This window comes from Balearica regulorum, chromosome 17 (assembly GCF_011004875.1).
Source record: "Balearica regulorum gibbericeps isolate bBalReg1 chromosome 17, bBalReg1.pri, whole genome shotgun sequence".
In the NCBI taxonomy this organism is placed as follows: domain Eukaryota; kingdom Metazoa; phylum Chordata; class Aves; order Gruiformes; family Gruidae; genus Balearica; species Balearica regulorum.
The window spans coordinates 10,529,242-10,553,825 of record NC_046200.1 but is presented as its reverse complement, the minus strand read 5'-3'; the positions used below and the strand labels follow the sequence as shown (position 1 = coordinate 10,553,825).

The 24,584-nt window shown below is 42.0% G+C and overlaps 1 protein-coding gene and 1 long non-coding RNA gene across 5 annotated transcripts in view; one reads left to right on the top strand and one right to left on the bottom strand.

The window, feature by feature from the left end:
• Positions 1–17,366, bottom strand: part of CLTCL1 (clathrin heavy chain like 1) — a 37,695-nt gene extending 20,329 nt beyond the window's left edge. For 2 of the 4 annotated variants that reach the window (XM_075769864.1, XM_075769867.1), the window contains exons 1-7: positions 16,878–17,146; positions 7,913–8,120; positions 3,540–3,808; positions 3,106–3,267; positions 2,202–2,315; positions 719–892; positions 240–437 (exon numbers count right to left, since the gene is read on the bottom strand). In XM_075769864.1, coding sequence (XP_075625979.1) covers positions 240–437; positions 719–892; positions 2,202–2,315; positions 3,106–3,267; positions 3,540–3,808; positions 7,913–8,120; positions 16,878–16,919 — 1,167 coding nt within the window. In that variant the 5' untranslated portion in view covers positions 16,920–17,146. Of the gene's footprint in view, positions 1–239; positions 438–718; positions 893–2,201; positions 2,316–3,105; positions 3,268–3,539; positions 3,809–7,912; positions 8,121–16,877 lie in introns of all 4 variants that reach the window. The other 2 variants (XM_075769865.1, XM_075769866.1) reach the window with 2 other exon arrangements.
• Positions 17,367–17,908: 542 nt separating this feature from the next.
• On the top strand, positions 17,909–20,253 carry LOC142604293 (uncharacterized). The gene is made up of 3 exons (XR_012838165.1): positions 17,909–18,035; positions 20,029–20,071; positions 20,195–20,253. It is a non-coding gene; the product is annotated as an uncharacterized LOC142604293 (long non-coding RNA).
• The last annotated feature ends 4,331 nt before the right edge of the window (positions 20,254–24,584 follow it).

The window sequence follows — 24,584 nt, the reverse complement described above, 5'->3', positions numbered from 1 at the left end:
CAACGACATTCTAGCAAGAAGTCAGTGGCCACAGCAAGTCCAGTCTATGGTTGGAAAAGTATAGCAGATGCTCCTTTATAGGATACAGGAGCAATATATTACTTGGAAGAACTGAACTGCAGAGAACTAAGGCCAGTATTGCAGCACTTTAGTTTCTGAATGTCAAGTACTGAAATGCAAGTGAGCTAAGCAAGTCCACTACAGCAAATCCCCATGACTTTACTTTTGGATTTATTTACCTTTGGTGCAGATGCAGCTACTTTAGCAGCATCTGCGTAGCTTCCTTGAGCAAACAGTGTGTTGAACTTTCTGGCAAATAATTCCTCTGCCCCAGCTAGATTACTACGTATAGCCATACGCAGTCCCAAGTCAGGATTCTGGAGAACATTTGTAGCATAGTTCACTATGTTATCTTCCTCAACACAGACAGAAAGCACCTGGAAAGGACAAAAAAAAATATTGAGCAGTACTGTCTTTTCCACAACTACTATGAAATATAGCAACCAAATAGCTATGCAGCCCATCAGTGAAGTAGTAGATTATTAAAAAAAACTACGTTCCTCCCCAAGCAGTTTTGTACTAGGAGAGGTTAAAAACTGACTAATCAAATAGTTACTTGCTCCCTTCTATGATGTTTGTTGCATCAAGTCACTCATTAGGTTTGTTACATTCCATCTGAGCTTTAGGAAGCTCAAAAACAGAATGCTGGATTTGTTACCTGTCCTTTTTTGTTCACACCAATAATGCCTGAGGTAGGTTCATGAGGAGCTGTGACAAAGATAGTATCAGCACTAATACGGTTCATGTAGATGCACACTCCAGACTCCAAGTCATACATATGAATATATCCATACTTTGTGATCAGGTAGATAACACCATGCTTAATTCCAATCTGCCAAAAGATGAGTTTTTATTAGTCAAGACTAAAGCTATAACAGTTAAGACAGCTGCCTTTAGTCACAAGACAGTACTGCAGTGACATGCCTTTGCACTGACACTAAGAACAAATATAGCTTCAGGTTTCTTCCTTTCAGCCTCAAAGCAATGAACAGCTTTGCTGGCCATTTGGAGCCATAGCTCTGCTGAACAGAGAGGCTGAAGGGAAATTAAAACTCATCTGCAGTAAAGGACATACTCCCCATCCCAATGAACCAGACTGAGGGAGAAAGTTTGGGCATAATTAGCATTCTAGTCTAGATAGGTCAGCACCACGTTTCTGTTCAGAAATATTAATGAGATAACCCCACTCTTGCAACCCAAAGCACCAACAGAACCTAAACCAAGCTCAGCGACTGAGTACTCCAGTTTACCTGTCAAGTCACTTAAACTGGGGAGGCTTTCAAGCCAAAACGGTCTTCAGACAAAGAAGTACTTTCACTTTGGAACAAGTCTTTAGATGTTTTGTTAAACCTCAAGCTGAAGTACAGAGCCACATGAATCCTGCCATGTAGACAGTTTGCTTTGTGTACCTTAGTTTAAGGCATCTCTTGGTTCATTTACAAAGTTGGTCTATTAGGTCAGCAGTTGCATGCTCTGAGAGAGTTTGTTTTTATTACACAATTTCTAGTCCTGCAGACATGCTAAGTGAAGTTTGGTCTGTCAAGGCAACCAGCTATGTTCTTCCTAAAGAACCTCCCATTAACGTCCCCAATTGCCTTTCTTCTGTTGCTACTACAGGAGGTACGCTGATATAAGACTCCTTGCTCCATTTGTCTCTTGTAGTGATATCTGCTATAGATGAAATGCCACTTTTGTGTGAAGTTACATCAAGCACCATAACATTCTTATCCAGAACTCTGAACATTACTAGGAAGTTCGATAGCCAAAGCAATGTTACAGACATTCTACCAAATGACTCTATTGAGCTTTTGGGGGTCTGTTTTTTGTTGCTGTTGTGGGTTTTGTTGGTAGGGGTTTTGTTTGTTTTCCTTTTAAAACTACAATCTTAGTTTGACACATGTGGATATATACTGAAGCAGCCTATATATTTGTGTTTGAGTTACTGTTTTAGTGTCCAGGCTACCTCCCACAACTCTATTAACACCTCTCCCAGAACTAGGAGGAATGACAGCAAAGCATTAGTAGAAAGCATTCTTTACGATAGAGATGGCAGCTTCTTGCCAGGCTATAAAGTTGATTTTGGTTTGGGTTGGGTTTTTTGTTGTTTTTTTTTTTTGAGGGGGTAGGGGTCAAACATTTACCTGCATTGCCACAGGAAAGTCTGTCTGTGCCTCAGGTGGGAAAAACACATCAACAGCTTTCTTAACAAATGGCTGATTTCCAGTAGCTGGCTGACCTACTTCAATTATGTGTAGCTAGGAAGAAAAGAACGTATGTCACAAGATTGCCTGCAAGTACAGCCACATGAAAGAAGTTCCTCTCTTCAGATATGCTACTGAAGTCATCTGCCATACTTCACTGATGAATATCTGCCCAATCCTGAACCAATACTGTCTGGGGAGCTGTGCTCCAGATATTTATCAGAGGGACAAGTTTTCCAGAACTTGATAAAGTAAAAACCAGGAAAAGCTAAAACAAAGAAAAACCCCATGCTTTCTGTGAAAGCAGACTGTATTTCTATTTAAGACAACTTGTTCAAGATGTTTTAAGTCAGATGTTGATTCATCAATTTGTGCAGGATAAGACTAGAAAGCTCAAGAAATTTTAGTGTAACCTCAGCTCTTTACAGACTGCTCAGCAGTTGTAGCATATTCAACTGCTACTGAATTCCACTATCTGTTTGATGCCAACAACATACCTACAGCACTAAGGTTTATCTAGCCTTTTTCTATACTAGATTCAAGATGCTGCTTAATAAATTACCTTCATACGCACAAAACACCACATGGGCCTAAACTGATGTTTTAACACCCTGAGCTCAGGTCTCATTGCATCTACATTTGTTCTTACATCTCAGTTGCACCCAAGCCATTCAGACTTTTTGTAGTTTCTATCCTATTGAAAGAAAGCATTTTGATGCTGACCAAATATGCTGTCCACATGGTTCCCAAGCTGTTCTTCAGAGACTGTATTCTAAACAATGTGATCACTGACGTTCTATTAGTATCTGCTATAGTAGAACAGGGAAACAGTTGCAGATTTTACCTTGCCCCCTGCAGGACTCCTCACAGCAAAACAGAAGAGAGTAGAAGGTTTGGCATTTCCCTCTATTTTGAATTCTGCAAAAGCTGCTGCATGGCCCTCTATAGGTTGGGAGACTTTTCTATCAACTGAGTACAGCTGCATTGCACCAACCACACGATTTTGCTAGAAAAAAAAGAAGAAAGGTCAGCTTTTAGAGATAAGATTTCAAATGTTTATAGCAAGACTTTTGGGATAGTAAACTAAAAAGCAAATGCCTCTCATCCTCTCCTCCAACACTTTAATGACATTAAAGGTCAGGTTATTCCTACAAAAAAGATATTTTTGTATTTTTGATCTATAGAAACCAAAGTTAAGAAACTATAGCAGCTATTAGGTGAAGTGGGGCCATAACTCTCCCGATTGTTTTCGTAGCATGCTATTTCCAGGTAACTTACCTGTGCTGAAATTCCTATCAGCAGCAGCCATTTTTGGTGTTCATCTGTTCTGTAATTGATGATTTGGCAGCCTGCAAGACTAGCATGCCTGTCAAACATCTTTTGGGGTTGCGATTCTCCCTCCATGCTCCAGTGGTAGACTGCTGTCTCTGTCACCAAGGCAACTGTATTCACAGATATCCATTTCCAGAAGATCACTTCCTCTGCCATTGTGTGGGCTTTCATTTTACTTTTCATCTCAATGTTAAAAATCTGAAGTGTTTTCCCAGCTAGCATGACAAAACGCAAGAAACATCAGATAGATTACCACAATGGCCATCCTGCAGTCTGCCTATTTACAAGCACCCTGTTTAACCCACTATTCCAGTGATGTTACAGAAAGGGTTAGCATCCTGTTACATCTGAGTCTCCTTTAGTACTTGACTCATATCAAACAGGATCCCCTCTCCAACACTTCTATCATCCCTGAATCAAAAAAAGTCTTCTACTTATGGACACTTACATGGACATGCCAACAACTGACAAGCATAAACATTTTAATTAACTATAAGCTGTAGTTAACAGACTACAGAGCTTGCGTAAACTCCATTTTAGGTAACAGCACTGGTATACTAAGTTATAGGTGTCTAGTAGATGTCATTCAGTATAATTAATAGAAAGAATGGCTCCTGTTAGTGTCAATTTAGTAGCTGCTGTAGATGACCTGGACTGAGTTCAACAGCATGAGACTTGCAACAGTTTGAAATAGCCAAAGACCATAGCTTCCATTCTATTTTCCCGTTGATGGGCTCTGTACAACAGTAATACAAGTGCCTATTGAAGAGGCCAGTCAAAAGTTCAGAGAGATTATAGAATGGTTTGGAGCTTCAGTTCCAGTTAAGGTTACTTCCTCATGATTTAGGCAACTATATTGCAGGTTTAAGCTTGACTTTAACATTCCTTTCAACTACCAGAAGCAGTTAGTAAGGATAGACTTAAAACTAATGTTAATTGAACCAATCTATAAAGAGTAAGGCACTATTCAGAAAGAGTTTTCTTTCAGAAAGTCAGTGATGTTTTGTTTCACTACAGATGAGAACTCAGCTCTAGGAGTATTGTTTTCTGTTCACAAGACACCCACTCAGACTGCTAGAGTATTGGCTTGTAATTCCATTATTTCTGTCCACATTTCAGAAGTGTTTTCCCTGCTAGTAACAATTCTGACTGTCAAACTGGTAGATGTTCCTTCTACTGCAAAGTTTTGATGGATGAAGGCTGAAGGCCAGTGAGGAATTGTTTTCAAGAGGTACTAACCCTAAGTTAATATGCATCTGAGACTGCTCTATAATGTTTTAGCATAATTTATACAGTAAGTTGATCATATTAGTTTAATGCAGAGCCAAAAGACAACACAAGACTTCAGAACTGCCACATGCAGCATTTATGCTCCCCGGATTTACTGCATAAAGAACTGTTAAGCTGATCAACTAATTCCTAGGACAGCTTGTTAGCTTTCCTGGGACCAAGAGAGCCTGTTTCAGACCACCTTACTCTGCACACGCAGTTATAGTATTATACAAATGCAATAAGCCCAGGCCTAAGACCAGCTGTAAACCGATAGCTGGAAACAGCATATTTACTGTATTGGACAACAATTTGTCTAGCAGTGGACTGGTGCTATCAAGGGATTGATTTTGGAACTTCCACAGTGTGCAGCCTTGCATGCAGAAGGCAGACAGTTCTGGAAGGGCTCTGGTCACCATCTAAACAGGAATACCAGTATGTGCATACAGAAATTGCTCTCAAAGTCAGTCTTCCTGAAAAGGAAGCAGGATGTCCTTCCTAGTTGAGAACACAGAAGAAACCAACAAGCTACTAAAACAAGATAAAAGATTATGCTTGTCTATTTTCTAGACTGAATTTGACTGTTGTATTACAGTTGGAAATTGCTTTAGAAGCTTCATCAGGCAGCTAGCTCTGGATATGGGGGCCACAGGAGCCATACCAATACAATTTCTTAATTGTGGCAACATAAATTCAAACTTCAGAACTCTAAACTGTAATTAAACTACAAAAAATAAGCTACGTTATTTGGCTTAAGAGAGCACAGAACCTGCTATAAAGTCATAGTGAAGGCTAGCGTGAGTTTGAGTGTCTGCTGGAATGCTTTCTTAGGCCAACATCTGAGACAAAAAGCCAGACTTAGGTAAGTTTTTCTGGTCAAGCTACCAGGCTGATCAGTCAGACTATTATCTGCAGGTGTAGTCAACTAATCAGATTCATTTTTTGAACACTGGCACAAGAATTTACATTTCAGTTCACTGGAGCATGAAGTTTCTCCATTCCACAAAGAATGGAAGCACCCCCAAGTGCTGCATTCTCCACTTACACCGACTGGGGAGTACTCTCAGTACAGAGCAAAGCAAGAGAATCATGAACACAAGGACAAAGCATAAATCTTGGTACACTAGGAGAATGCCACATGCAATCCAGAAATGAAATTGTGCATACTGTATTTCAGTTTAAATCAAGAACCATTTCATTTCTTTTTCTGAGGGTGGGTTTGTATATTTATTGCTCAATAATCTTCAGATTATGAGCAACTCCCAATCATGGCACACAGACTCACGATACGCAACAGTTTTGATTATTGAAGCCTTCAGTCAATCAGCAGGGAAAGTTTTGAGTGACAGACTGACTTAAATCACGTCTTCAGTGCAGTTCACTGTAGTTCTGGTGGTTATTGTGGGTAACAACATATTGGTTAGGCAGCTCTATTCATCCTCTTTTCTACCCAATCCTTTGGTCATTAGATTATTGATAGAAGAGATCATTAAGTTTGCAATACCTGACAACACAACTTTGCTTGTCAATGTGGCATCACTCACTCAACATTATCTGTTCAGAGGACAAGTTTATTCACTGTGCATGGACAGAACAATACTTTTTGAGCAAGTCTTAATACTAACAAGAACAAAGCTATGTCCTTTGAAGCTGATAACCCATTTAGTCAGTTTTAAAACCAAATTATATAGTTTTCTTTTAACAGCTAGGTGAAGCTCTGCTAGTACAGAGAAGGTACTTTCCTTGCCAATATAGTTTAAAGGGGTCCAAGATTAAGGACAGTGAACTCTTAACATATCTGAAATTATTTTTTCATTGTTACCTTTACCCACACCCCAGGTAAGGCAGCCCTTTGCAAGCTGTATAAGTGTCTTAGCTGAATCTGTGATTCAGCTGAAGTCAAACATTAACACATTAGTTTTCCCCTAATGTCAATATAAGCCTGAGATCAAAGACAAGAAGTTACAGGGTTTGTGCCAGTTCTGAGGACAGTTATTTCTTGGACCCCTGAGTAATTCACCATGATTTTTCACAATAAAAAACACACTTAGGCAGAAATGAATAGCACACAGGACATGCTAGCAGAGGTCTCTCATAAAAATATTACAACTTGGTTTTGTCTATCAACTGTACTTCCATTATGTATATGCACACACACACACACAAACATTAAGAGCACACTCGTCTTCACTCGGTACAGTCAATAGTCAAAGCGGCCAAATGGTTAACAACAAGCCAATGGAGAACATTTTCACTATAATACCAGTTGAGGATTAAAATCCCACACCTGGCTATGAAGTGAACTGTCAAATGGCTACCTTAAAGTTCAGTACTTTTTATGAGATTAGACCATTCTGTACTACTGAACATGAAACGTCATGACAAAATTCACTCACCATCTGTTTAGATAAGATGCAGGAAGGAAAGTACATAGTCAGTAACAGTTATTGAGATTAAATACCAGAAGTTGGTCATTTAAGAAGAGAGCCAGATACGTATTAAAAATTATTTCTTTGAGCTCAGAGTCCTACTTAAAGGCACTATCAACACCACAGGCACTGGTAAACAGAGGTCTTCTATCTGCAAGATCCCATGACTGCCAAACTTAACGTGATTGTACATTCAGACTTCCACAGTTACTAGCCATCCTTATGACATTTTGTTGGTACCTAGTAAGCTCTTCGGAGCTACAAGAAAGGGCCAGGACAGAGCAGACAGTACGAATGCTTTACACCCCTATTCATCTTTACAAGTGTCCATTATGTTTACAACACCTGTTTAAAGGGAAGTATACCATATGTTGACCGGGTCCTCAATGAGACTAGGAGGCTGCAGTGTCAAGCCCAAGCATCTCACACCTACTTAAAGGCAAATCATCCAAAGATTATTGGAAAATTTACTGCCAAAAAATATAGCATGCAAGTTCAGGCAAGAATTCTTATTCTCATAGACATTGTTCTTAGAAAGGTTACATAAATCTTAAGAGCATATGTAAGCAATAATACAGCTAACCAGTAGGTTTCATACTGCATTAATAAAGCGTTACTCACCTTTTAGTGCAATTACTTTAGAAGCTGGATTCATGATGGCACTTTCGGCAGAAATTGGACGTCTGATGGGTGTTGTTGGATCGCTCATGTCAATTATCACTACTTGTGCCTGCTCTCCCACCTTCTCCCTGATACAGATGAACTTGTCAGATTCCATTGTTAGGGTACTGAATCCAATGTTTGCTGGGTTAATGCCCAAATTTTGGAGCTAGAAAGACAAAGAGAGTGCTTTATTATCCTTCTCATGTTGAAGATCAAACTCAAGCCTCTATGTCTCATGTCTCTTCCAGAAGGAAATGCAAGACTGGCATATTTCTCTGACAAGAGTGTATATTACAGAGTTACAATTTATCTTCTGATTCTTTCTTCCATAGGTAAAGAACTACACTATTCTCAGTATTCAAGTCCTAAAGACATTCCAAAGTTGTGTCATTGATGCAAACTAAAAGGAGTTTTTCAGTATTTATTGCTTGTTCTAGTAATGTGTTAGGCTGTATACTATCAGTAGCATCACTATTCCAGATTTAGCAAGGCTGGTAAATTTGATGTTAAAAACTTATTAAGTGGCAGAACTACAACATACAGCATCAGTAGGTCTTACAGAAAGAACCAATTACCCTTATGCAACCCACTCTTAGCAACTTTATGGAATGAAGTCTACATAGGTGGTCTCAAATGACTTTTTTTTTTTTTTTTTTTTTTTACACAAGTAGACATGTTCATCTTCCTTCATAGAATCTAATTCTGAGCAGTGAAAGCTAACAAAGATGTGTTAAAATAACCTGTCATTCCATCCCTCCTTGCCCAAGATGTCATGCCATTTGGCTCAAAGACAGGTATTTCAATGCAGGCCCTTCCAGCTTTATGTCTGACTCTCAAAGCATAACTTACACTCGATCATATGACAGTGGGTACAAAGCAGTTACTCTTAATGCAACTTAAAGTCATTTCTATTTCTCATTTTCATCCTTTTACGTTAACTTTGTTTCCATTCACTTCCCATTTCAGGTTAACAGGAAGAGGTGGCAGTGGATGACTATCACTGTTTCAGTTGGTCTGCAGTAAATCAGATTTACCTGTGCAGCACACCCCAGCTTGGTATGTATGCAAGTCACATTTTATATAACAGTAACTGTGACAAGCCTGAGCACCTGCTTTATGCCCCAGAGCAATGCTTTTTCAAGCAGAGAAACTGTAGCATCTTCACTGAAGCTTCTTAAGGGATTAGTCTATACTGCTTTTCAGTGCACTGCAAGTGAAAAATGATTGCCTTCAAGGAGACAGGATAGAAACCACCACCAGCATCACTGAGTCATTAGATTCCTTTGGTACATACCACCAGGACCTTCATACAATGGACTAGACCCCTTGGGCAACAAGTCCCACGATAGTGTCACAAACACTGTTTTAGTGTGTTTTGATCTGGCTGATCATGGCTTGTTACAGCTTCTGTAAAGCTACTCACTAAATCATAAATTGGGTATGTAACAGTTACCTAGAAGTGTGGTGTGTCAGGACTGTGCCCTCAGGAATAGTTTTGTTTTCTGTTCAGCTTACTAATGAAGAGCTATTCAGCTCAGTAACTGCCAATCTCAACACACCCAAGTTTCATTAATGCAATACAAGCCAAATACACACATGTGTAAAAAGACATTTACTCCCTTCTGCAAGTGTGTCTCAGCAAAATTGAGACCCATTCAACTAACACCTCACTTTATAGGCAAAAGCTTCATAAACACTAGTAAACTTTAGTTTCATTCAGTCCAAAAGAGAATCAAACTTTAGGCACAAGAACATCAGAAGCTGCTTGCAACTAGAGTTTTGAAAACAAATCCACTGAGCATGCGGCTATTACAGACTTCTGTGCCAGTATGGAAAGAAGTTTCCATATCAAGATACTCATGTACTTTTCATATGTAATGCAGAAAGTTTTAGTACTCAAACCTGCAAGTTGTAGCTCCATCAATTTCTGTGACCTTGAACAGAGGAATAAATGATGGGCTGAGTTCCCCTGTTCTTGGTCATATGCTCTAGACTGGACAATGTCCACTTATTGTGACAGATTACATGTTCGCATACTAGACACTTGAGCACTGTAATGTTGAGCATGACTCAAGCCCATCTACCAATATAGTCCATTGTAAGAGACTAAATGTCACAAGAATGGTCAAGAGATTTAACTACAGCATACCCAAGTACCTAACTTGATTTAATTAATCCAGACTCAGATGTATTTCCAGAGTACTAAAGTAGAAACACAGCCTCTTCAAGGTCTCTTCTTGATCGCTGTGCTTCAGCTTGACCTACTCTTCAAGAGACAGCCCCCGGCCACTCATTCTGCGTTGTGAGAATCTTGAAGCATTAGCCTACTTGAAGTTCAGCTTTAAGCCCAAGGTTATTCACTCCAAAATCTGGTTGATGTTGAAGAATAACACTTTGGGTATCTTCACTAAGATTTTTGCATCAAGTTCTGGCATTAACATTTCCCATTTTAACTGTTATAAAATCTAGCAAAGCTTTCAGAAAATATAATGCTAAATTATGCATGAGTATCACTGCTGTGCTTATTATTAGGGAAGTCAGTCACATCTTTTAAAGGCAAAATGTCAGTACTTCCTAAAGGACGGTCATGTGAATACTGAAAGCATCCGTAAATGACGACAATGCTTCACATTTTAGCAGACTGAAAACACTAAAGGCTGTTCCTGCCACCAGGAGAGCAATAAGTATCCTCATCAGATCATACGTGCTCCTATAACATGGAAGCAGTGTAAGAAGCATATTCCTTATGACTATACATAAGAACATGAGCAGAATCTCTTTACCACCAAATAAAGGGACATCAGCCCGCATCGCTTCTATCCTGAATGGAACAAACCTGCCAAGACAATCTGGACTATGGTGTTCTAAAGCACCTTCACCCCTTCCTAAAGCATGGAATTAAGAAAGCTTTATTACAGGAGATAGCAAGCATTTAGCTATGTATCTTAAAAGGAGTCAGGTGAGGGTGCTACAGGTCATTAGTGAAGTTTGTATATATTAGAGATTTTGCAGTTTCTTCTCATAAAGGAGTAAACATCATCGTTACTAAATTTTCATTTAAGGCAAGCAGTATTCAAACTAAGGTTGCCTTCTTCTAAAAAGGATTCAATATTACAAAGTCATTCCAGAGACATTTACTATGGGGATAAGTGATTTTACCCCACACTTTACTTTTCTGTAATCCAGTTAAACCCTACCAAGCACCCCTACGTAGGTTACTGTAAGCCTGGCTGTAAAAGAAAGGATAACATTCTGTTCTACAATAACAGCCTAATGCTTCTTCTACCCTTTCATGCCCTAATGCCCATTATCTACATGTACAGTGTAGAACATCTTCACTATCAAGCTGAATGAAACAGATAGCAGGTTTTTGCTTCATAGATATCCAGTATTACCGCAAACTGGATTAGATATCAAACTTACTTTTAAGCATCTTATGGCTACTGAGAACTGACATGGTAAAGATTAACCCGAGATATGTTGTTTGATTCTCAACCTGAATGAAGACACACGAATCCTACACTTTGAGTGAAATACAACTATAAATCCGGGATTTATTCTTTCCCCATTCTACTTTACCAACATGGTACTATTTGCTAAGAAATGGAGTTGAGATGTTTTTACACAAGAATTCTACTACATATTGGGCTAAGGCATCTCCCTTTCTGTGGAGTGCAACGATCCAGACTGAGCCAACAGAGAATAACTCAGACACTGATACTACCAGTCTTCAAACTAAGTCCATTTCTCTAATAGGCAATACTGAAGCCTAACTTACTGTTCGTTCAATACTGACACTCCAATACTTGGGACCTACTGCCACTTAAATACTGGAGTCATAAGAACTCTGAGTTTCAGATCCCTCCAGGGTTCAGTAAATATCCCATTTCAGCTTCATGTCACACAGCTCTAGTGGAAATGCTTTTTGGAGGTGATCAACTCTTGGGTTTTAAGCCTGTTAGGAAAGAGTAAGGCTTGGACAGAGGCTATAGGTATCCAAATATTAAAAACTGCCTGCTAAAAGCTCTGTAAGCACATATAATTTTAAGCCTAATACAAAGAATGCAGTTTCTCAGAATTCTTACTCATGTGACTATATAAAGTTAGAATCATGCTCAATAAGGATCTGCATATAGTTGTTAGACATACTCTCTCAATTGCCCACCCTCACCTCATCTCCTGATATAGTTCCCATCTTGACAGGCACGGGACATCAAGGAAGTATACAGGAGCTGAAATGTGCAAGACCACCGACTCACAGGTTTTAGTTGCAGTTGCAATTAGGCTTTCATCTTAAGTGACAGTTACTCCCTACACAAAAAATCTGTTCTTCTATGTCTGTGATGAGAATTAGAACATCTATTGATTGAGTCTCCCTACCACATGTAGGGCACTTCTCAACTGGGTGAGCAAATATGGTCTCTTCAACACTAAATAGCTGAATCAAGTCATGATATTTAGCCCTACCTTTTGAATATAAGTCCAAAAAGTCATTTACAGCTTGCAAATATCCTGAGTGCTTTTAAGTCCACATCTAGCCAAAACAAACTCATGAAAGCCATTACACTTCAGCACAGTCATGCCTATTGCACAACAGATAGTAATTCTTAACAAGACATCTCAGACTATCCAAATAGAAAGTGGTTTTGTCCAGAAAATGACAGAAGTAAATCTACATCCTTTACATTTAAAACCAGGTTACCTTAGCTTCTCAGTGCTGCACCAAGATGCATAAAACTTATGCATCAAGAGCATGTCACGCACACAATTTTTTTTACATTAGTTGGAATGAGCCTATATTAGTTATTCAACAGAAAGCAGAAGCCTGTCTACAGATCCATGTGTCTATCCATCTAAGGGATGGAGCCCCCCAACCTAGGAACCTAAGACTTTGTATAAGCAATAGCTTTCTCTGCAGGCTAGCGGAGATTTTTGCTAGTGAAAACTGAAAGATCAAAAGGGGACAAAGACAAGCTTTTAAGAGCAAACCAATGACTAAGTAAAGTTTAATTTTAGATCAAGAACACTTTGTACACCAAATTCCAGTAGTATTGCTTCTTGTCTACATAGCAGTATATTTAGTCTTTTACAGCATTTCCATCGTAAACTACAATCCCCTTGGAAGAGTTCAATCTGGTAAATAACTTATAATTCAGAGCTCCAACAGAAGCACTGGAGTTAAGAGCCTGATTAAATCACAGTAGGTTAGTGTATACTAGTACTTCACTATAGCAGAGCTGGCATAGGTTGTACTGCTGCTGCAGCTGGTCAGCCATCAGACAGATAAAAACAAGTCCTTATCTTATTCCCCTCCCTTGCTATGGGGCATAACTGTGATATCCTCTGTGGGAAGAAAAAGCAAGATGCTAGTACTGCATTCAGCTCTGAGACCCCAAACATAAGGACATGGACCTGTTGGAGCGAGTCCAGAGGAGGCCATGAAGATGATCAGAGGGCTGGAGCACCTCTCCTATGGAGACAAGCTGAGAGAGTTGGGGTTGTTCAGCCTGGAGAAGAGAAGGCTCCAAGGAGACCTTATAGCAGCCTTCCAGTACCTAAAGGGCCTACAGAAAAGCTGGAGAGGGACTGTTTACAAGGGCAGGTAGTGTCAGGACAAGGGGTAATGACCTTAAGCTGGAGGACAGGAGATTTAGATCAGATATTAGAAAGTCTTTACTGTGAGGGTGGTGAGGCACTGGAACAGGTTGCCCAGAGAAGCTGTGGATGCCCCATCCCTGGAAGTGTTCAAGGCCAGGTTGGATGAAGCTTTGGGCAACCTGCTCTAGCGGAGGGTGTCCCTGCCCATGGCGGGGTGTTGGAACTAGATGATCTTTAAGGTCCCTTCCAACCCAAACCAGCCTATGATTCTTCATGAATTTGTGAAAACTCATAGCTACAGAGTTCACATCCGAAAACAACTCTTCAATTGCATTAAATGGAGTTAAACAAACAGTAGGACTTGAGTTCATTTTCAGCTTGACTACTACATCAAGACCTGGATATCTATCTTTTACTGCAGTTATTCTCCATCTTTCAGCTCACATAGGACTTGAATATACAAGCTATTACAACTTCAAATTTAACATGCACTGTGACTGGCAGTCACTCCTCCTGCAGAGGCTTGGAGCTACAGTTCAGTCAGATGGATGATCAACATACAGCAAAACAATCTTCACAATAAATGTAAACAGTCTGCTGATCTCTAGTACTCCTCCAATTTTACGTGGACCAAGATTGCTCTTTCAATTCACACTATCATTTATCCACTTCCAGCTAGAGAGTGGGAGAGAAGAGTTCAGTATTTAACACTGCAACTTATGTTTAGTTTCTCTGGAGAGCACTTTCTGCATGCTTCAGTTCTTCTTTTAGTTAAAGTACATACAACTATCTCAGGAAGACTCTGAACTTAAGTGAAATAATGTTTCATCAGCAACATGTTGAATTCAGAATTGACTAGTTAGAATAGCTGTTAGTGCTATAACTACTTAAAGCTGTAAGGTATAAACAGTAGAGACTGACTTAAAGTACAGAAAGGTTCAACATAGGATCACTGAAACACAGCACAATTATAAGGAACTGTAACTTTTTTTGGTTTAACATCATAAAGCAGTGTACTATATCTGTTACACTAATTTTATGTGTCACTAATATGACAATTTAACTGTAGTCAAGCCAATTTCTTGGAAGTAATGTAGGGAAAAAAGAGATTAAGCAGATAAAGCTAAAAATGGGTGACAGTGAAACAATATGAAAAAGAGTGAATGCTTAAGCTTTTCATGAATTCCCTACCAGTCAACAATAAGCAGCACGTATCATTTATTCATGACTAGATGTTTACAAGGCGTATTAAGTTGGGGCTGATAAAACTGTACTGCAGATATCCAGTTAGAGCAAACACTACCAGTTCCCACATTCCTTCTGATTTCCCTCCCCATTTATCCCACCATGCAGAGACAACTGCAGAAGCAGCACTGAAGAGGCTGACTGCATTCCTACTCCCAGCTACTACTAATTTCAATTTGTCTTTCACAGAGTACTACTTTGGAGCTACTGCATTCAAACCGAGGGAGAAGCAGGAAAGAATGAAACCTGAAGAAGGGTTTGGTCCTACATGTTAATGGCATGGGTCTCAATATTTCCTCTGCTCCTCTATGCAGCCTCCATGCTGGGGAAAAGTCCAGGTTTAGTCCTTTCAACAAGATCAAATTATTTAAGAGCAAAAGCAGGTGGCGGCAGAAAATAGAATATGACTTCAGTACAAATCCCTTGAGAGGCTGCTAGCCCCCCACCCAAACCAGAAGTACTACAATGCTAATATTGGCATGTTACAAGACACAACACTAGCCATCACAGAAACAATCATTTAATATGTAAAGCAGCACATTACATCTATGACATATTGTGTGATGTTCTCTCATCATTATTGTATAAATCAAATACAGTCAGCAGGATTGGTTATGTTTGCTAGTTTAAAATTGTAAAAACTATACGCTTCTTTCTAAGGAGAGCCTGATATCAAAAATGCTTTGATCCCAAGTTTTAGACAGCTGTACTGTAGCTCTCAGGAATTCATTTGTGATTACTACAATCACTGCTATTGTGGACATGGCGGGGGGGGGGGGGGGGGGGGAGGCAGGGAGAGAAGTGACAATATAATTCTTCACTATGTTAAACTCTCTTAACCCATGGCAACTCTGAGCAGACAGGTGTGTCTGTTCCCTTGGGCACAGAGATTGGATATTTCTGGAGTTTGCTAGCCCTATTAGGGTTTTTCAGGATAGGGCTCCTTCTGGAGTTACAAAGACAGTTCTTCCAGTCAAGCAGAAAAGCACTTCCCAAAAGGAGCTGGAAGTGGCAATAACCATTTCCCAAGCTGAAATGCCTGAAGTGGCACACAGTCCACGCTGATGGATGATACCCAGTCATATTTTCAAATGGATGCCTGATTTGACAGAAAGGGGCAGCACAGAGACAGAAGGATGACTTGCCAAGTCCACTTCCTGTTCTCTCATTCATTTAGCAAATTCCTTTAATTCTTGCCTTAAACTGCACGTTCAGAGACCGCTGTTCTCTCACTCCATTTACAACCCTCCCTCACCACCACTTCACAAGGAAACAGATAAACCGGTTTGTCTGTGCTGCATCCATTAGTCATGGATCTTTTCCAACGCTGGCATTACAGTTTTCACAGGCTATTAAGAACTGAACTATGTCATTTTTAGGGAGGTTTGGGGGGTTTTTTTAATATTGTTATGTTTGGAAGAAGGGACGGAGGCTGTGCAGCTTCCAAGTCCAAATGGTTTCTTGCACCTCATCTCACCAATTTCCTTCCAGTCTGCAGCTGCACAGAAAGAGGTTCCCAGGAACCTCCGCGATCCGGAGGCTGGTGGTCTTTAGGTAAAGAGAAAAACCTCGATCCCTCTGCAAGATTCAGGCGCCCACCTAAGCTGAGGCGGGGGAGCCCCCGCGGTCCCCGGGGCGAGGAGCCCGGCCCGGCGCCTCCCCCTCCCCGGAGCGGGAGGTCCCTCAGGCGGCGAGTGACTCTGCACAAATCGCGGCAGCTCCGCACGCCGCGGAGAAGCAGCCCGGGGGATGGACGGCGGGAGGCGGCAGCCCGGGAGCCCGCACCGGGGGCGGGCTCGGGCTCGGCCCCCCGCGCCTTCCCGCGGCACCCAGCGGGACGACGGCCCCGCACCGGAGGGGATGGAATGGGGGGGGGGGGGGGGGGGGGGGGGGGTGGTGGTGGTGGTGCGGGTGTCCCCCAGCCACAGCGGCCACAGGAGGCGTCTCCGCGGCCTGGCCCCCTCTCCCCTCAGCGCGCCCCCAGCCCCGGCTAGGCCGCGGCCCCCCCTCTCTGAGGGACAGGGTGAGGCAGGGGAGGGGGAGCCCCGTCCCTGTGCTTCCACCGCCCCCCTCCGCTCACCTGAAAATGCTCCTGAAAACGAATGGGCAGTATCTGGGCCATGGCTGGGGGCGAGCTCCCCGGGACAGGGGCGCGGGGCAGGGGCCGGCGGTATCAGCAGGGCAGGCGCCGCTGCACCCCACAAGGCGGCAGGGAGGAGGGGAGGGGAGGGGGAGGCGGCGCAGGCGCAATGCCCTCGCTGGGATGGTGCCCCGGCGGGCTCACCTCCCTTTTCTGCCTCAGCTCGGGGCCGCTCACTCCGGCGGAGGGATCACTCCGGCGGAGGGATCACTCCACACCTCATCAGCCTGCCAGGGTCTCCTCAAATAGTCCCTCTCCGCGGCGCTTCTTTCCCCCGCCCCACCGTCCCCGCCTCTCGCCCGCCATCGCCTCCCACCGTCGTCCCCTTCCCCCGCCGTCCCCCACTGCCGGTGAGGGGCCGGGCTGGGCAGGGGGCTCCCGGGGAAGGAGGGGGCTCCCTCCGCCCCAGCTGCGGCCAGCCGAGAGGGGTGGCAGGCGTTGTCAGAGCCCAGGTATCCTTCCGCTGCTGCCACACGCTCTCACGTGACCCGGCCCCCTCCCCGCTCCCCTCGGCGGCGGCGGGCGGTGGGGGTGCGCCGCGGGCTCTCACGGCCCTGCCCCGCCTCACACGGACCCCCGGGAGCTGCTCCCCAGCCCCGCGGGTCCCTTCCCGCCGTTCCCCACGGCAGGGGCGGAGGTGCCGGGGATGATGCTCCTCAGGGTTCCGGGGGTTCCCGCCGTGGGTGAGAAGAGAGGCGAGGGACTCCCAGGCGCTGCCCGGCTGTGGCCCTTGGTGGGCACCGAAGGCCGGGAGCAGGCCCGCTCCTGATCCTTGTGCCTGCGGGCCCCGCGGCCCGCTCCAGCACCTGCCGTCCTGGCTGGTTGTGCCAAAGAGTGGCTCTCCTCCTCCTCGGCGTGGACATCGGCTTGTCCCGGCCACAGGGGAGCAGAGGCACGCGTGGCCTTTGGCAGTCATGGCCCCTACTTGGGGCACGAGGGCCGGGGCAGCCACCACATCTCAGCAGCTCCTGGGAGACCCAAGGGGCCCAGCTGGCACTTGGATCTGGCTCGGTCAGATGTCGTGGCTGCCCACTGCCCTTGGCCCACCGACAGATTGTAGCACCACACGGGCTTTGCTACCTACTGCCGTGCACAAAGGTAGGTGAGTAGTTTTATGACTGGTTATCAGGTACATTTGAAAAGCCATCCTGCTGTTCTGCCCTGTTGAATTTCTAGATGAAAATAGGGTTTCTTCCCTGAGGAGTTGACATCATAAATTGGAAAGTTATTGAATAACCAAGAAGTGGAGGGTGCAACATGCAAGAGGTATATCAACACCTTTTTTTTTTTACCCTCACTCCTAGTCAAACCATTAGCATCAGATGGGGGAGGTGAAGGTAACATTATTGCTACTAAGTTTCTCCTAAATTACAGTGATCCTTTGAGATGGAAACTGATTGCTGCAGTGTTGCTAGCTCCAGCAGTTTTAGTATCATGTTGTGCACATTTTCCCAGAGAGCTCAGCTCTGCGAAACACAAGATTACAGGAGTATCTCCGATTTAATTTTTTATAAATGAGTTTCTCATGCTGTGGGTTGCAAAGAAAAGCTGAACAAGGGACCCCTGAAGACTCAAAACCAGAAGGCAGATTAAAACAATTCCAAATATATTACAATTTAAAACCTCATTATTTTTACTTAACCTCATTCATTTTTAATACATGGAGCTGGGAATTACCAAAACTGGGTTAGGTTTCCAAAGGAATCGTAGGCATGGCTCTGCTGAGACACCTTGGTTCCTACTGGCACGCACAATCACAGGCTGCAGCCATGGGGACCCCTTTGCCACGTATGGGAGATCTGAAGGTCTACAGCTCGACTGAGGAAACACTGAACAGCCCATTGAACAGGTGGCAGAAGGTGCTGGGACTGAGGTGCTGTGCTGGTAAAGCCCCATCCCTCCAGAAATCTGGGATCTGTAGCTCTCCCTGGAGGACTCTCAATAGGGGTTTGGCACCAAGGTCTGTTCTCTCTAAAGCAAACAAGAATGGAGCTGAGGTGGAGACAACTTCTTTACATGGTCTCAAAAGGGGTTTGAGTAGCATCTACTCCATAGGTTTGTTAGTAGCAGTTTATTTACGGTGGGTTAGCTATATCAATTTCTAAATGAGGGCAAGTCAACAGTGCTGCAGAGACAAGACCATCAGTGGGAAGGCAGGACATGATCTGTCACCAGCCCATTTTGGTATAATGAACTTGTTCTGTGTTTGCCTCTGTCAACTGCCCTTCCTCACAACCATTTTGTGGACACTAATTATTTATACCCAGAGCTCCAATTGCTAGCTTTTGCTTTCTAATTTATAGCTAACTAGCTCAGTTTAAAAAAAAAAAAAAAAAAACCCACAACAAAACAGAGCCACAGACTTTCATCACTTATTTCACAAATGAAGTAGGATCTCTTAAGTAATGTACACAGTTATAAGATATCTTTTTATATCATTTATATTTTAAAGAAAATTGTGACAAAGGAAAGAAACAACAGGTTTGTCTCAGAGACATATTTTTATTAGCAAGAATTAGAAATGCACAAAAATCACTGTATACTGTGTGCAATTGCCCGTAGTAGTCTGGCACTGACTGCTGACATGAACTAGACAGATGACTGGCTAAAGGAAATCAAAGCTCTTTTAAAGTATAATTAAAATTCTGTTATATTTCTTAAATCCAGTTTTAATAATATAATGCTTCGTGCCCACTCCCAGCTGGCCAAATCCTAATTATAACATCCCATAATTTCTGTAGTAAAAAAAAAAGCATCTCACTTTATGTAAAAGTGCTTTGCCACACTTTTGTCTGCTGATGTCTTTCTCATTTATACCTCCTTTATGCTGTTCTGTGTTTAAACATCTGTTCTTTTTACCACCTGGCTTTGCTGATCGTAAGGTTAGATTCTTCACAAGTGTGGTCAGCTCTGAAGAGCTGGCTGGTAGTGTTTGAAATTTTGACACAAATCAAAAAAATGGGAAAAATATATTGCCATCTTTTCTCCACTTTGCAACTAGCTGAGCTTCCATAGCTAAAGCAACTGACCCCAGTCAGCTATGTGCACGTATGTTTTAACTGAGTCTTTTAACCTTATTTTCTATATTTAGTTTGGGATCTCTCGATGGAAAGCCACTACTGGCCTTATTTAAGGTATTTCTCCTACAGTCTATTGTCTATTAAAAGGAAATGTAAAGGGTATCAAGTCTCTAAATGTTCACTGCGCTAGTACCCCTCTGATTATCTAACTGCTACTCTCTTCCTCCTTTATAAAAGGCAGAGCCACAGCACTTAGCAGCTGAGAAGGGTGTAATCCCTCACAATGCTTCAACAACTCAAATGGAAAAGCTTCTAGTAAATGTTTCTCTATTTTTTCAGAGGTTGCTCTCCTCCAGATGTTTGGTTTTCTGGCTCCTCCTACGGATGGCAGCCTGATGCTCTTTTTCAGTATTTGAGAACAGCCCTGAGAAGAGCTGCATTTTTGCCTTGGAGGGGCTGTTATTTACATGGAAAACTATTAGATGTATTGTGCATGTTCCTAGTCTTCTTCCCACAAAATCAGCCAAGGAAGTCTCACTGGAAAAGCAATGTACATTTCTCTTAAGTGTTCCTCTCGGAATATTGCTCCACAACATCAGTTCAAGTCCCTGTATAACTACAAAAGCGTTCAGTTTGCAAATGTTTGTCCACTTTTCTGGTTTGATTAAAAAAAAAAAAAAAAAGGCACTAGCACATATTCTGGCCTATATGAGAAAGCACCCGCTTGCTGACAGCAGGAGACCTACCTGGGTGTGAACAAATAAAGCTCCAAGTGACAAAGTCTGCGGATTGGACTTGCACATCCTTGTGACTGACCACTACAAACTGCTGGAGAGCTGATGTGAGTGACAGCATTGAACGCAGAATGTTTGATCCACATCTGTTCCCAGCTGTATGCTGACTGGCACCGTCTAAGTGTCAGTGCTTTGCCTAACAGATAAATCCGAACCTTAGGAATGCTGTATCAGCAGTCACAGCATGAAGATTGTGGTACAGCAAAGACAGAGCATTACAACAATTCCAAAAGTTCTGATTTGGTCTCTCACAGAGAAAATAGACGTTTCCTGCATCTCAAGGCCCTCACTGACTGCCCTGTTTGCTTCAGGATCCAGTTTGAAATTGTACTCCTTGTTTTTCAAACCACACCCTCACTCCTTGGACTTCTTTCCAGCTTGTCTCCTGGAGACGGTGGAGCCCTCCCCTTTCCTCCCATCTGTCTCCTCTCTCCTTCCAACAGACTCCTCACTGCTGAGTCAAGAACTGTCTCCTCTCATCGTCTCCCATCCAGAACTAACTTCTTGTACATGTCCCACAGTCATTCTCTATTTTAGTGCAAAATTCTATTCCAATAATGGTCTTTTCCCCTGGAATACAATTCTCCTTTTCCTATCTGTTCTTCTTATTGAATGCATAACTCTGGGTCATACAAAGCACTCTGAGTCTCTGGATGAGTTTCTTCTGTGGTTTTTGTAAGTCATTGCACAAGCTCCTGAGAGCAGACTGGTAAAATCTGTAAATGTAATGACTTTGAAGAAATTATTTGAAATTTAAAGATTCTGTTGCCGAGTTGTTTGATATGTAACTGTTCAATGTTTAAATTACCTCTAGTACATTCTCTGGCAGGAGAATGTCGTTGTATGCACTTAGCATTTAAAAGAAATCCCCTGTTATGGTGGATTTCACTCCCGACGTGCTTGATAAAGGTCACTTTATGAATTTAGCTTGGTATATGAAGCCCCATCCTGTATTCCCTGTGCATGGAAAGCTCTGCTGGACGTGATAGATTCTGATGGCATTTAATGTCAGAATGAACAGAAGTGTCTAGAGGAGGTAGCAGTGCAGGCTGGAGGTCTTTAGATTCCCCACAGAGCTAATGCCACAGTGATACATAATTTACTTGTAACTTGCAAACAATATGCCTGTCTTTCCTCCCAGAAGCATTTCAATGTAAAGAAGCCATTTCTGTCTGTCTGTGCAGTGTGCTGCCATTCATGCTCTCTGTGCATTCATATAGTCATTTACTTCTCTGGACACTTGCGTTCTCCAGGGTTTGCAGCACAGATGCTGAATTACTTGCACAACAGTGAATTAGCTGAAACTGCAACTCCTCCAGCCCAGCCTTGTAAAAACAGAGGTCTACTGGTCAGTGACGCAAAGCCGGATAAAGGGCATGGGAGTCAACGTCTGTCTTCAAAATCATGACAGATGGGTCAGGGCTGCTTCCTACGTCAACCTTTTTTGACGCTGAATTCCTCCAGAGTGTTTTCTCCGGCAGCTCATTCATCAAGTGGATAGAGGGTGAACATGTTCTTTCTTTGAAAATATAACTAATGGAACGAAATAAGGTAGCTAATATAAATCAAGTGTGCATCTATTTCTAATTTCACCAGTTCTGGAATGACAGAAACCAAGCTACACTTATAAGTAGACCAAGTAAAATCTTAGCCTAAATGGTCTGAGTGGTTAAATATCTTTTAGAAGCATAAGTAGTAAGTGTGCATAAATAGGATATGAGAATAAAAGGCTGGAAAGGACCTGAAGGGGTCTTCTGGTTATTGCCTCTGTCCTACAGCAAGACTCAATGAGCCAATGTTTTCTAATTGCAGATTAATGGGGTGATTTGGGAAATGCTGAATATATAGACTGTTAGGGCCTTTTAACTATTTCCTTTGAAATAGACTCTTGACAAGGAAACCTCAGTGTTCATTTTCTTAACATTATTATATTATCCAGGAAATAGAATAAAGCCAAGAAAAGCAGAAACCCCATTACATTTTAGAGTATAGTAGTAAACCATGCAGATGGTAAACAGACTTTTAATTTTCTATAGGGCCTTTACAATATATTTCCCCTTCTCTTAATCCTGGAAAGAAGCACTCTCTAAATTCATAAGCTATGAATTCCCCCCATCCCCAGAAGGGAACAAATCTTTTATGACTATGCTTTCCCTATGTTTGCCTGTCTCCTTTTCCTCACCGTAGCAAATTTTGAGACCATTGGCCAAATTCAGCCATATGTGAATGAGAGGAATAAGTTCAAAGAATCTTGATTTTTGCGAGTTTCATGAAAATAGGCAGCCAGAGAGTGGAGAGGGACTTTCATTTAGAAGGAATAGCTGAAGTGGGAGCTCAGCCCTTACTGACAAATCTATGAAGCAGTCAACCCAAATCATGGAAAAAAAAATCTTTGACCAAGGTCTGCATCTTCTTGAATTAGTTCTATTGTTCATTAAATATTTTTGTTCCCTTTCTTTATGCCCAAATTCCTGCTTTTGTATGAATCTATACCTTTGTCTGTGTTAACTTTAAAGACAGGTTCAGAAATCCCCTCCTGAAAACACCATTATTTCTTGAACTATGTTTTCGCCTTCAAAAACAGGTTTTTATTAGACCATGTAATGCTATTTTATGTAACACAAAGGCGCTGGTTTTTTTCTATTGGCTTGTAGGAATTCAGGAAGTTGAAGATAAAAGTCACCCTAATTTTCTTGCTCAGCCTTGGCTTTCTCTGTCTTGAATTGTTTGTGGAACAGGTTTTAATTGAAGTTCTCTGCATTTCATGGTTCTTAATGACGTATATAACCTGAATGTAACAGACTGGCTTTTCTGGAACTTCAGTCCTAACTAGAATTTTCAAGATACAAACACAAGACACAGATGTTTCGCAGAGAGGTTCAACAACCATAAAAATTTGCTACATTTTAGATTTTTGAGAAAATAACAAGCAAGTCAGCCAAGCTATAATAAAATGTAGGTAAGCAGAGACTTACTTACATTCTCAAAGTCCTCATAATCAAAGTTCTAAATTACCTTTAAAAAAAAATCCTACCAGTGCTAGCAGAAGCAATATATAAGCACTTTTGCTACCCTGTCACTAGAGAAATTTAGATGACACAAGATTAGGACAGTTGTGCCCCTTTATGCCAGTGCTTTCAGTGTAACTGATACTACTTGTCTGAGGGATGTTAAATAAAGGGAGAAAACCTCTTGTGCAGGGGCAGCCTTAACAAGCACCAGAGGGAATTTACAATCCTCTCTTTTTAGAGTATAGTTAATCTTTTTAGAAATACCTATCTTTTTTAGAAAGATCTTCCTGAATTTGAAGAGTATTTGGTATTTCCCACCTTTCTAAAGGCCTAAGAGGTGCCCTGCAACATAAAAAAGTGACACTAATTTTTGACTAACTATGCTGTTCCAGATATGTAGAATATCTTTAGCAAACACAAAAATGAAAGGGGAAGCATAAAAAGTGCTAGTTAAACCATTTATTTAGCATTTTGTGGTCGCATTTCTTTGCAGATTTTTGGTCCTCATCATAGAAGAATGTAATCTAATAAAGTATTCATTTCAAAAAGAATGTGTGGAGGTCCAGTTATGCAGTAGCTTTTAGTTGCCTCCTTCTTTCTGCACATGCAATACTGCATCCAGGAAGCAAAGGAATGATTTCTACTCCCAGTGTCAGAGTTTTCCCTCTTCCATCCTAGCTCTCCACAAGTCATTTGCTCTGACTCAACCAGTCTAATGTGAACGCATTTAAAATTCTGGATCGAGTAAGGCTCTGTAGGCCAAGCACATCAGAAGTGAGTGATCTTTGTGTGTTTTCCCTCCATTTCCATTTCATGAAGACT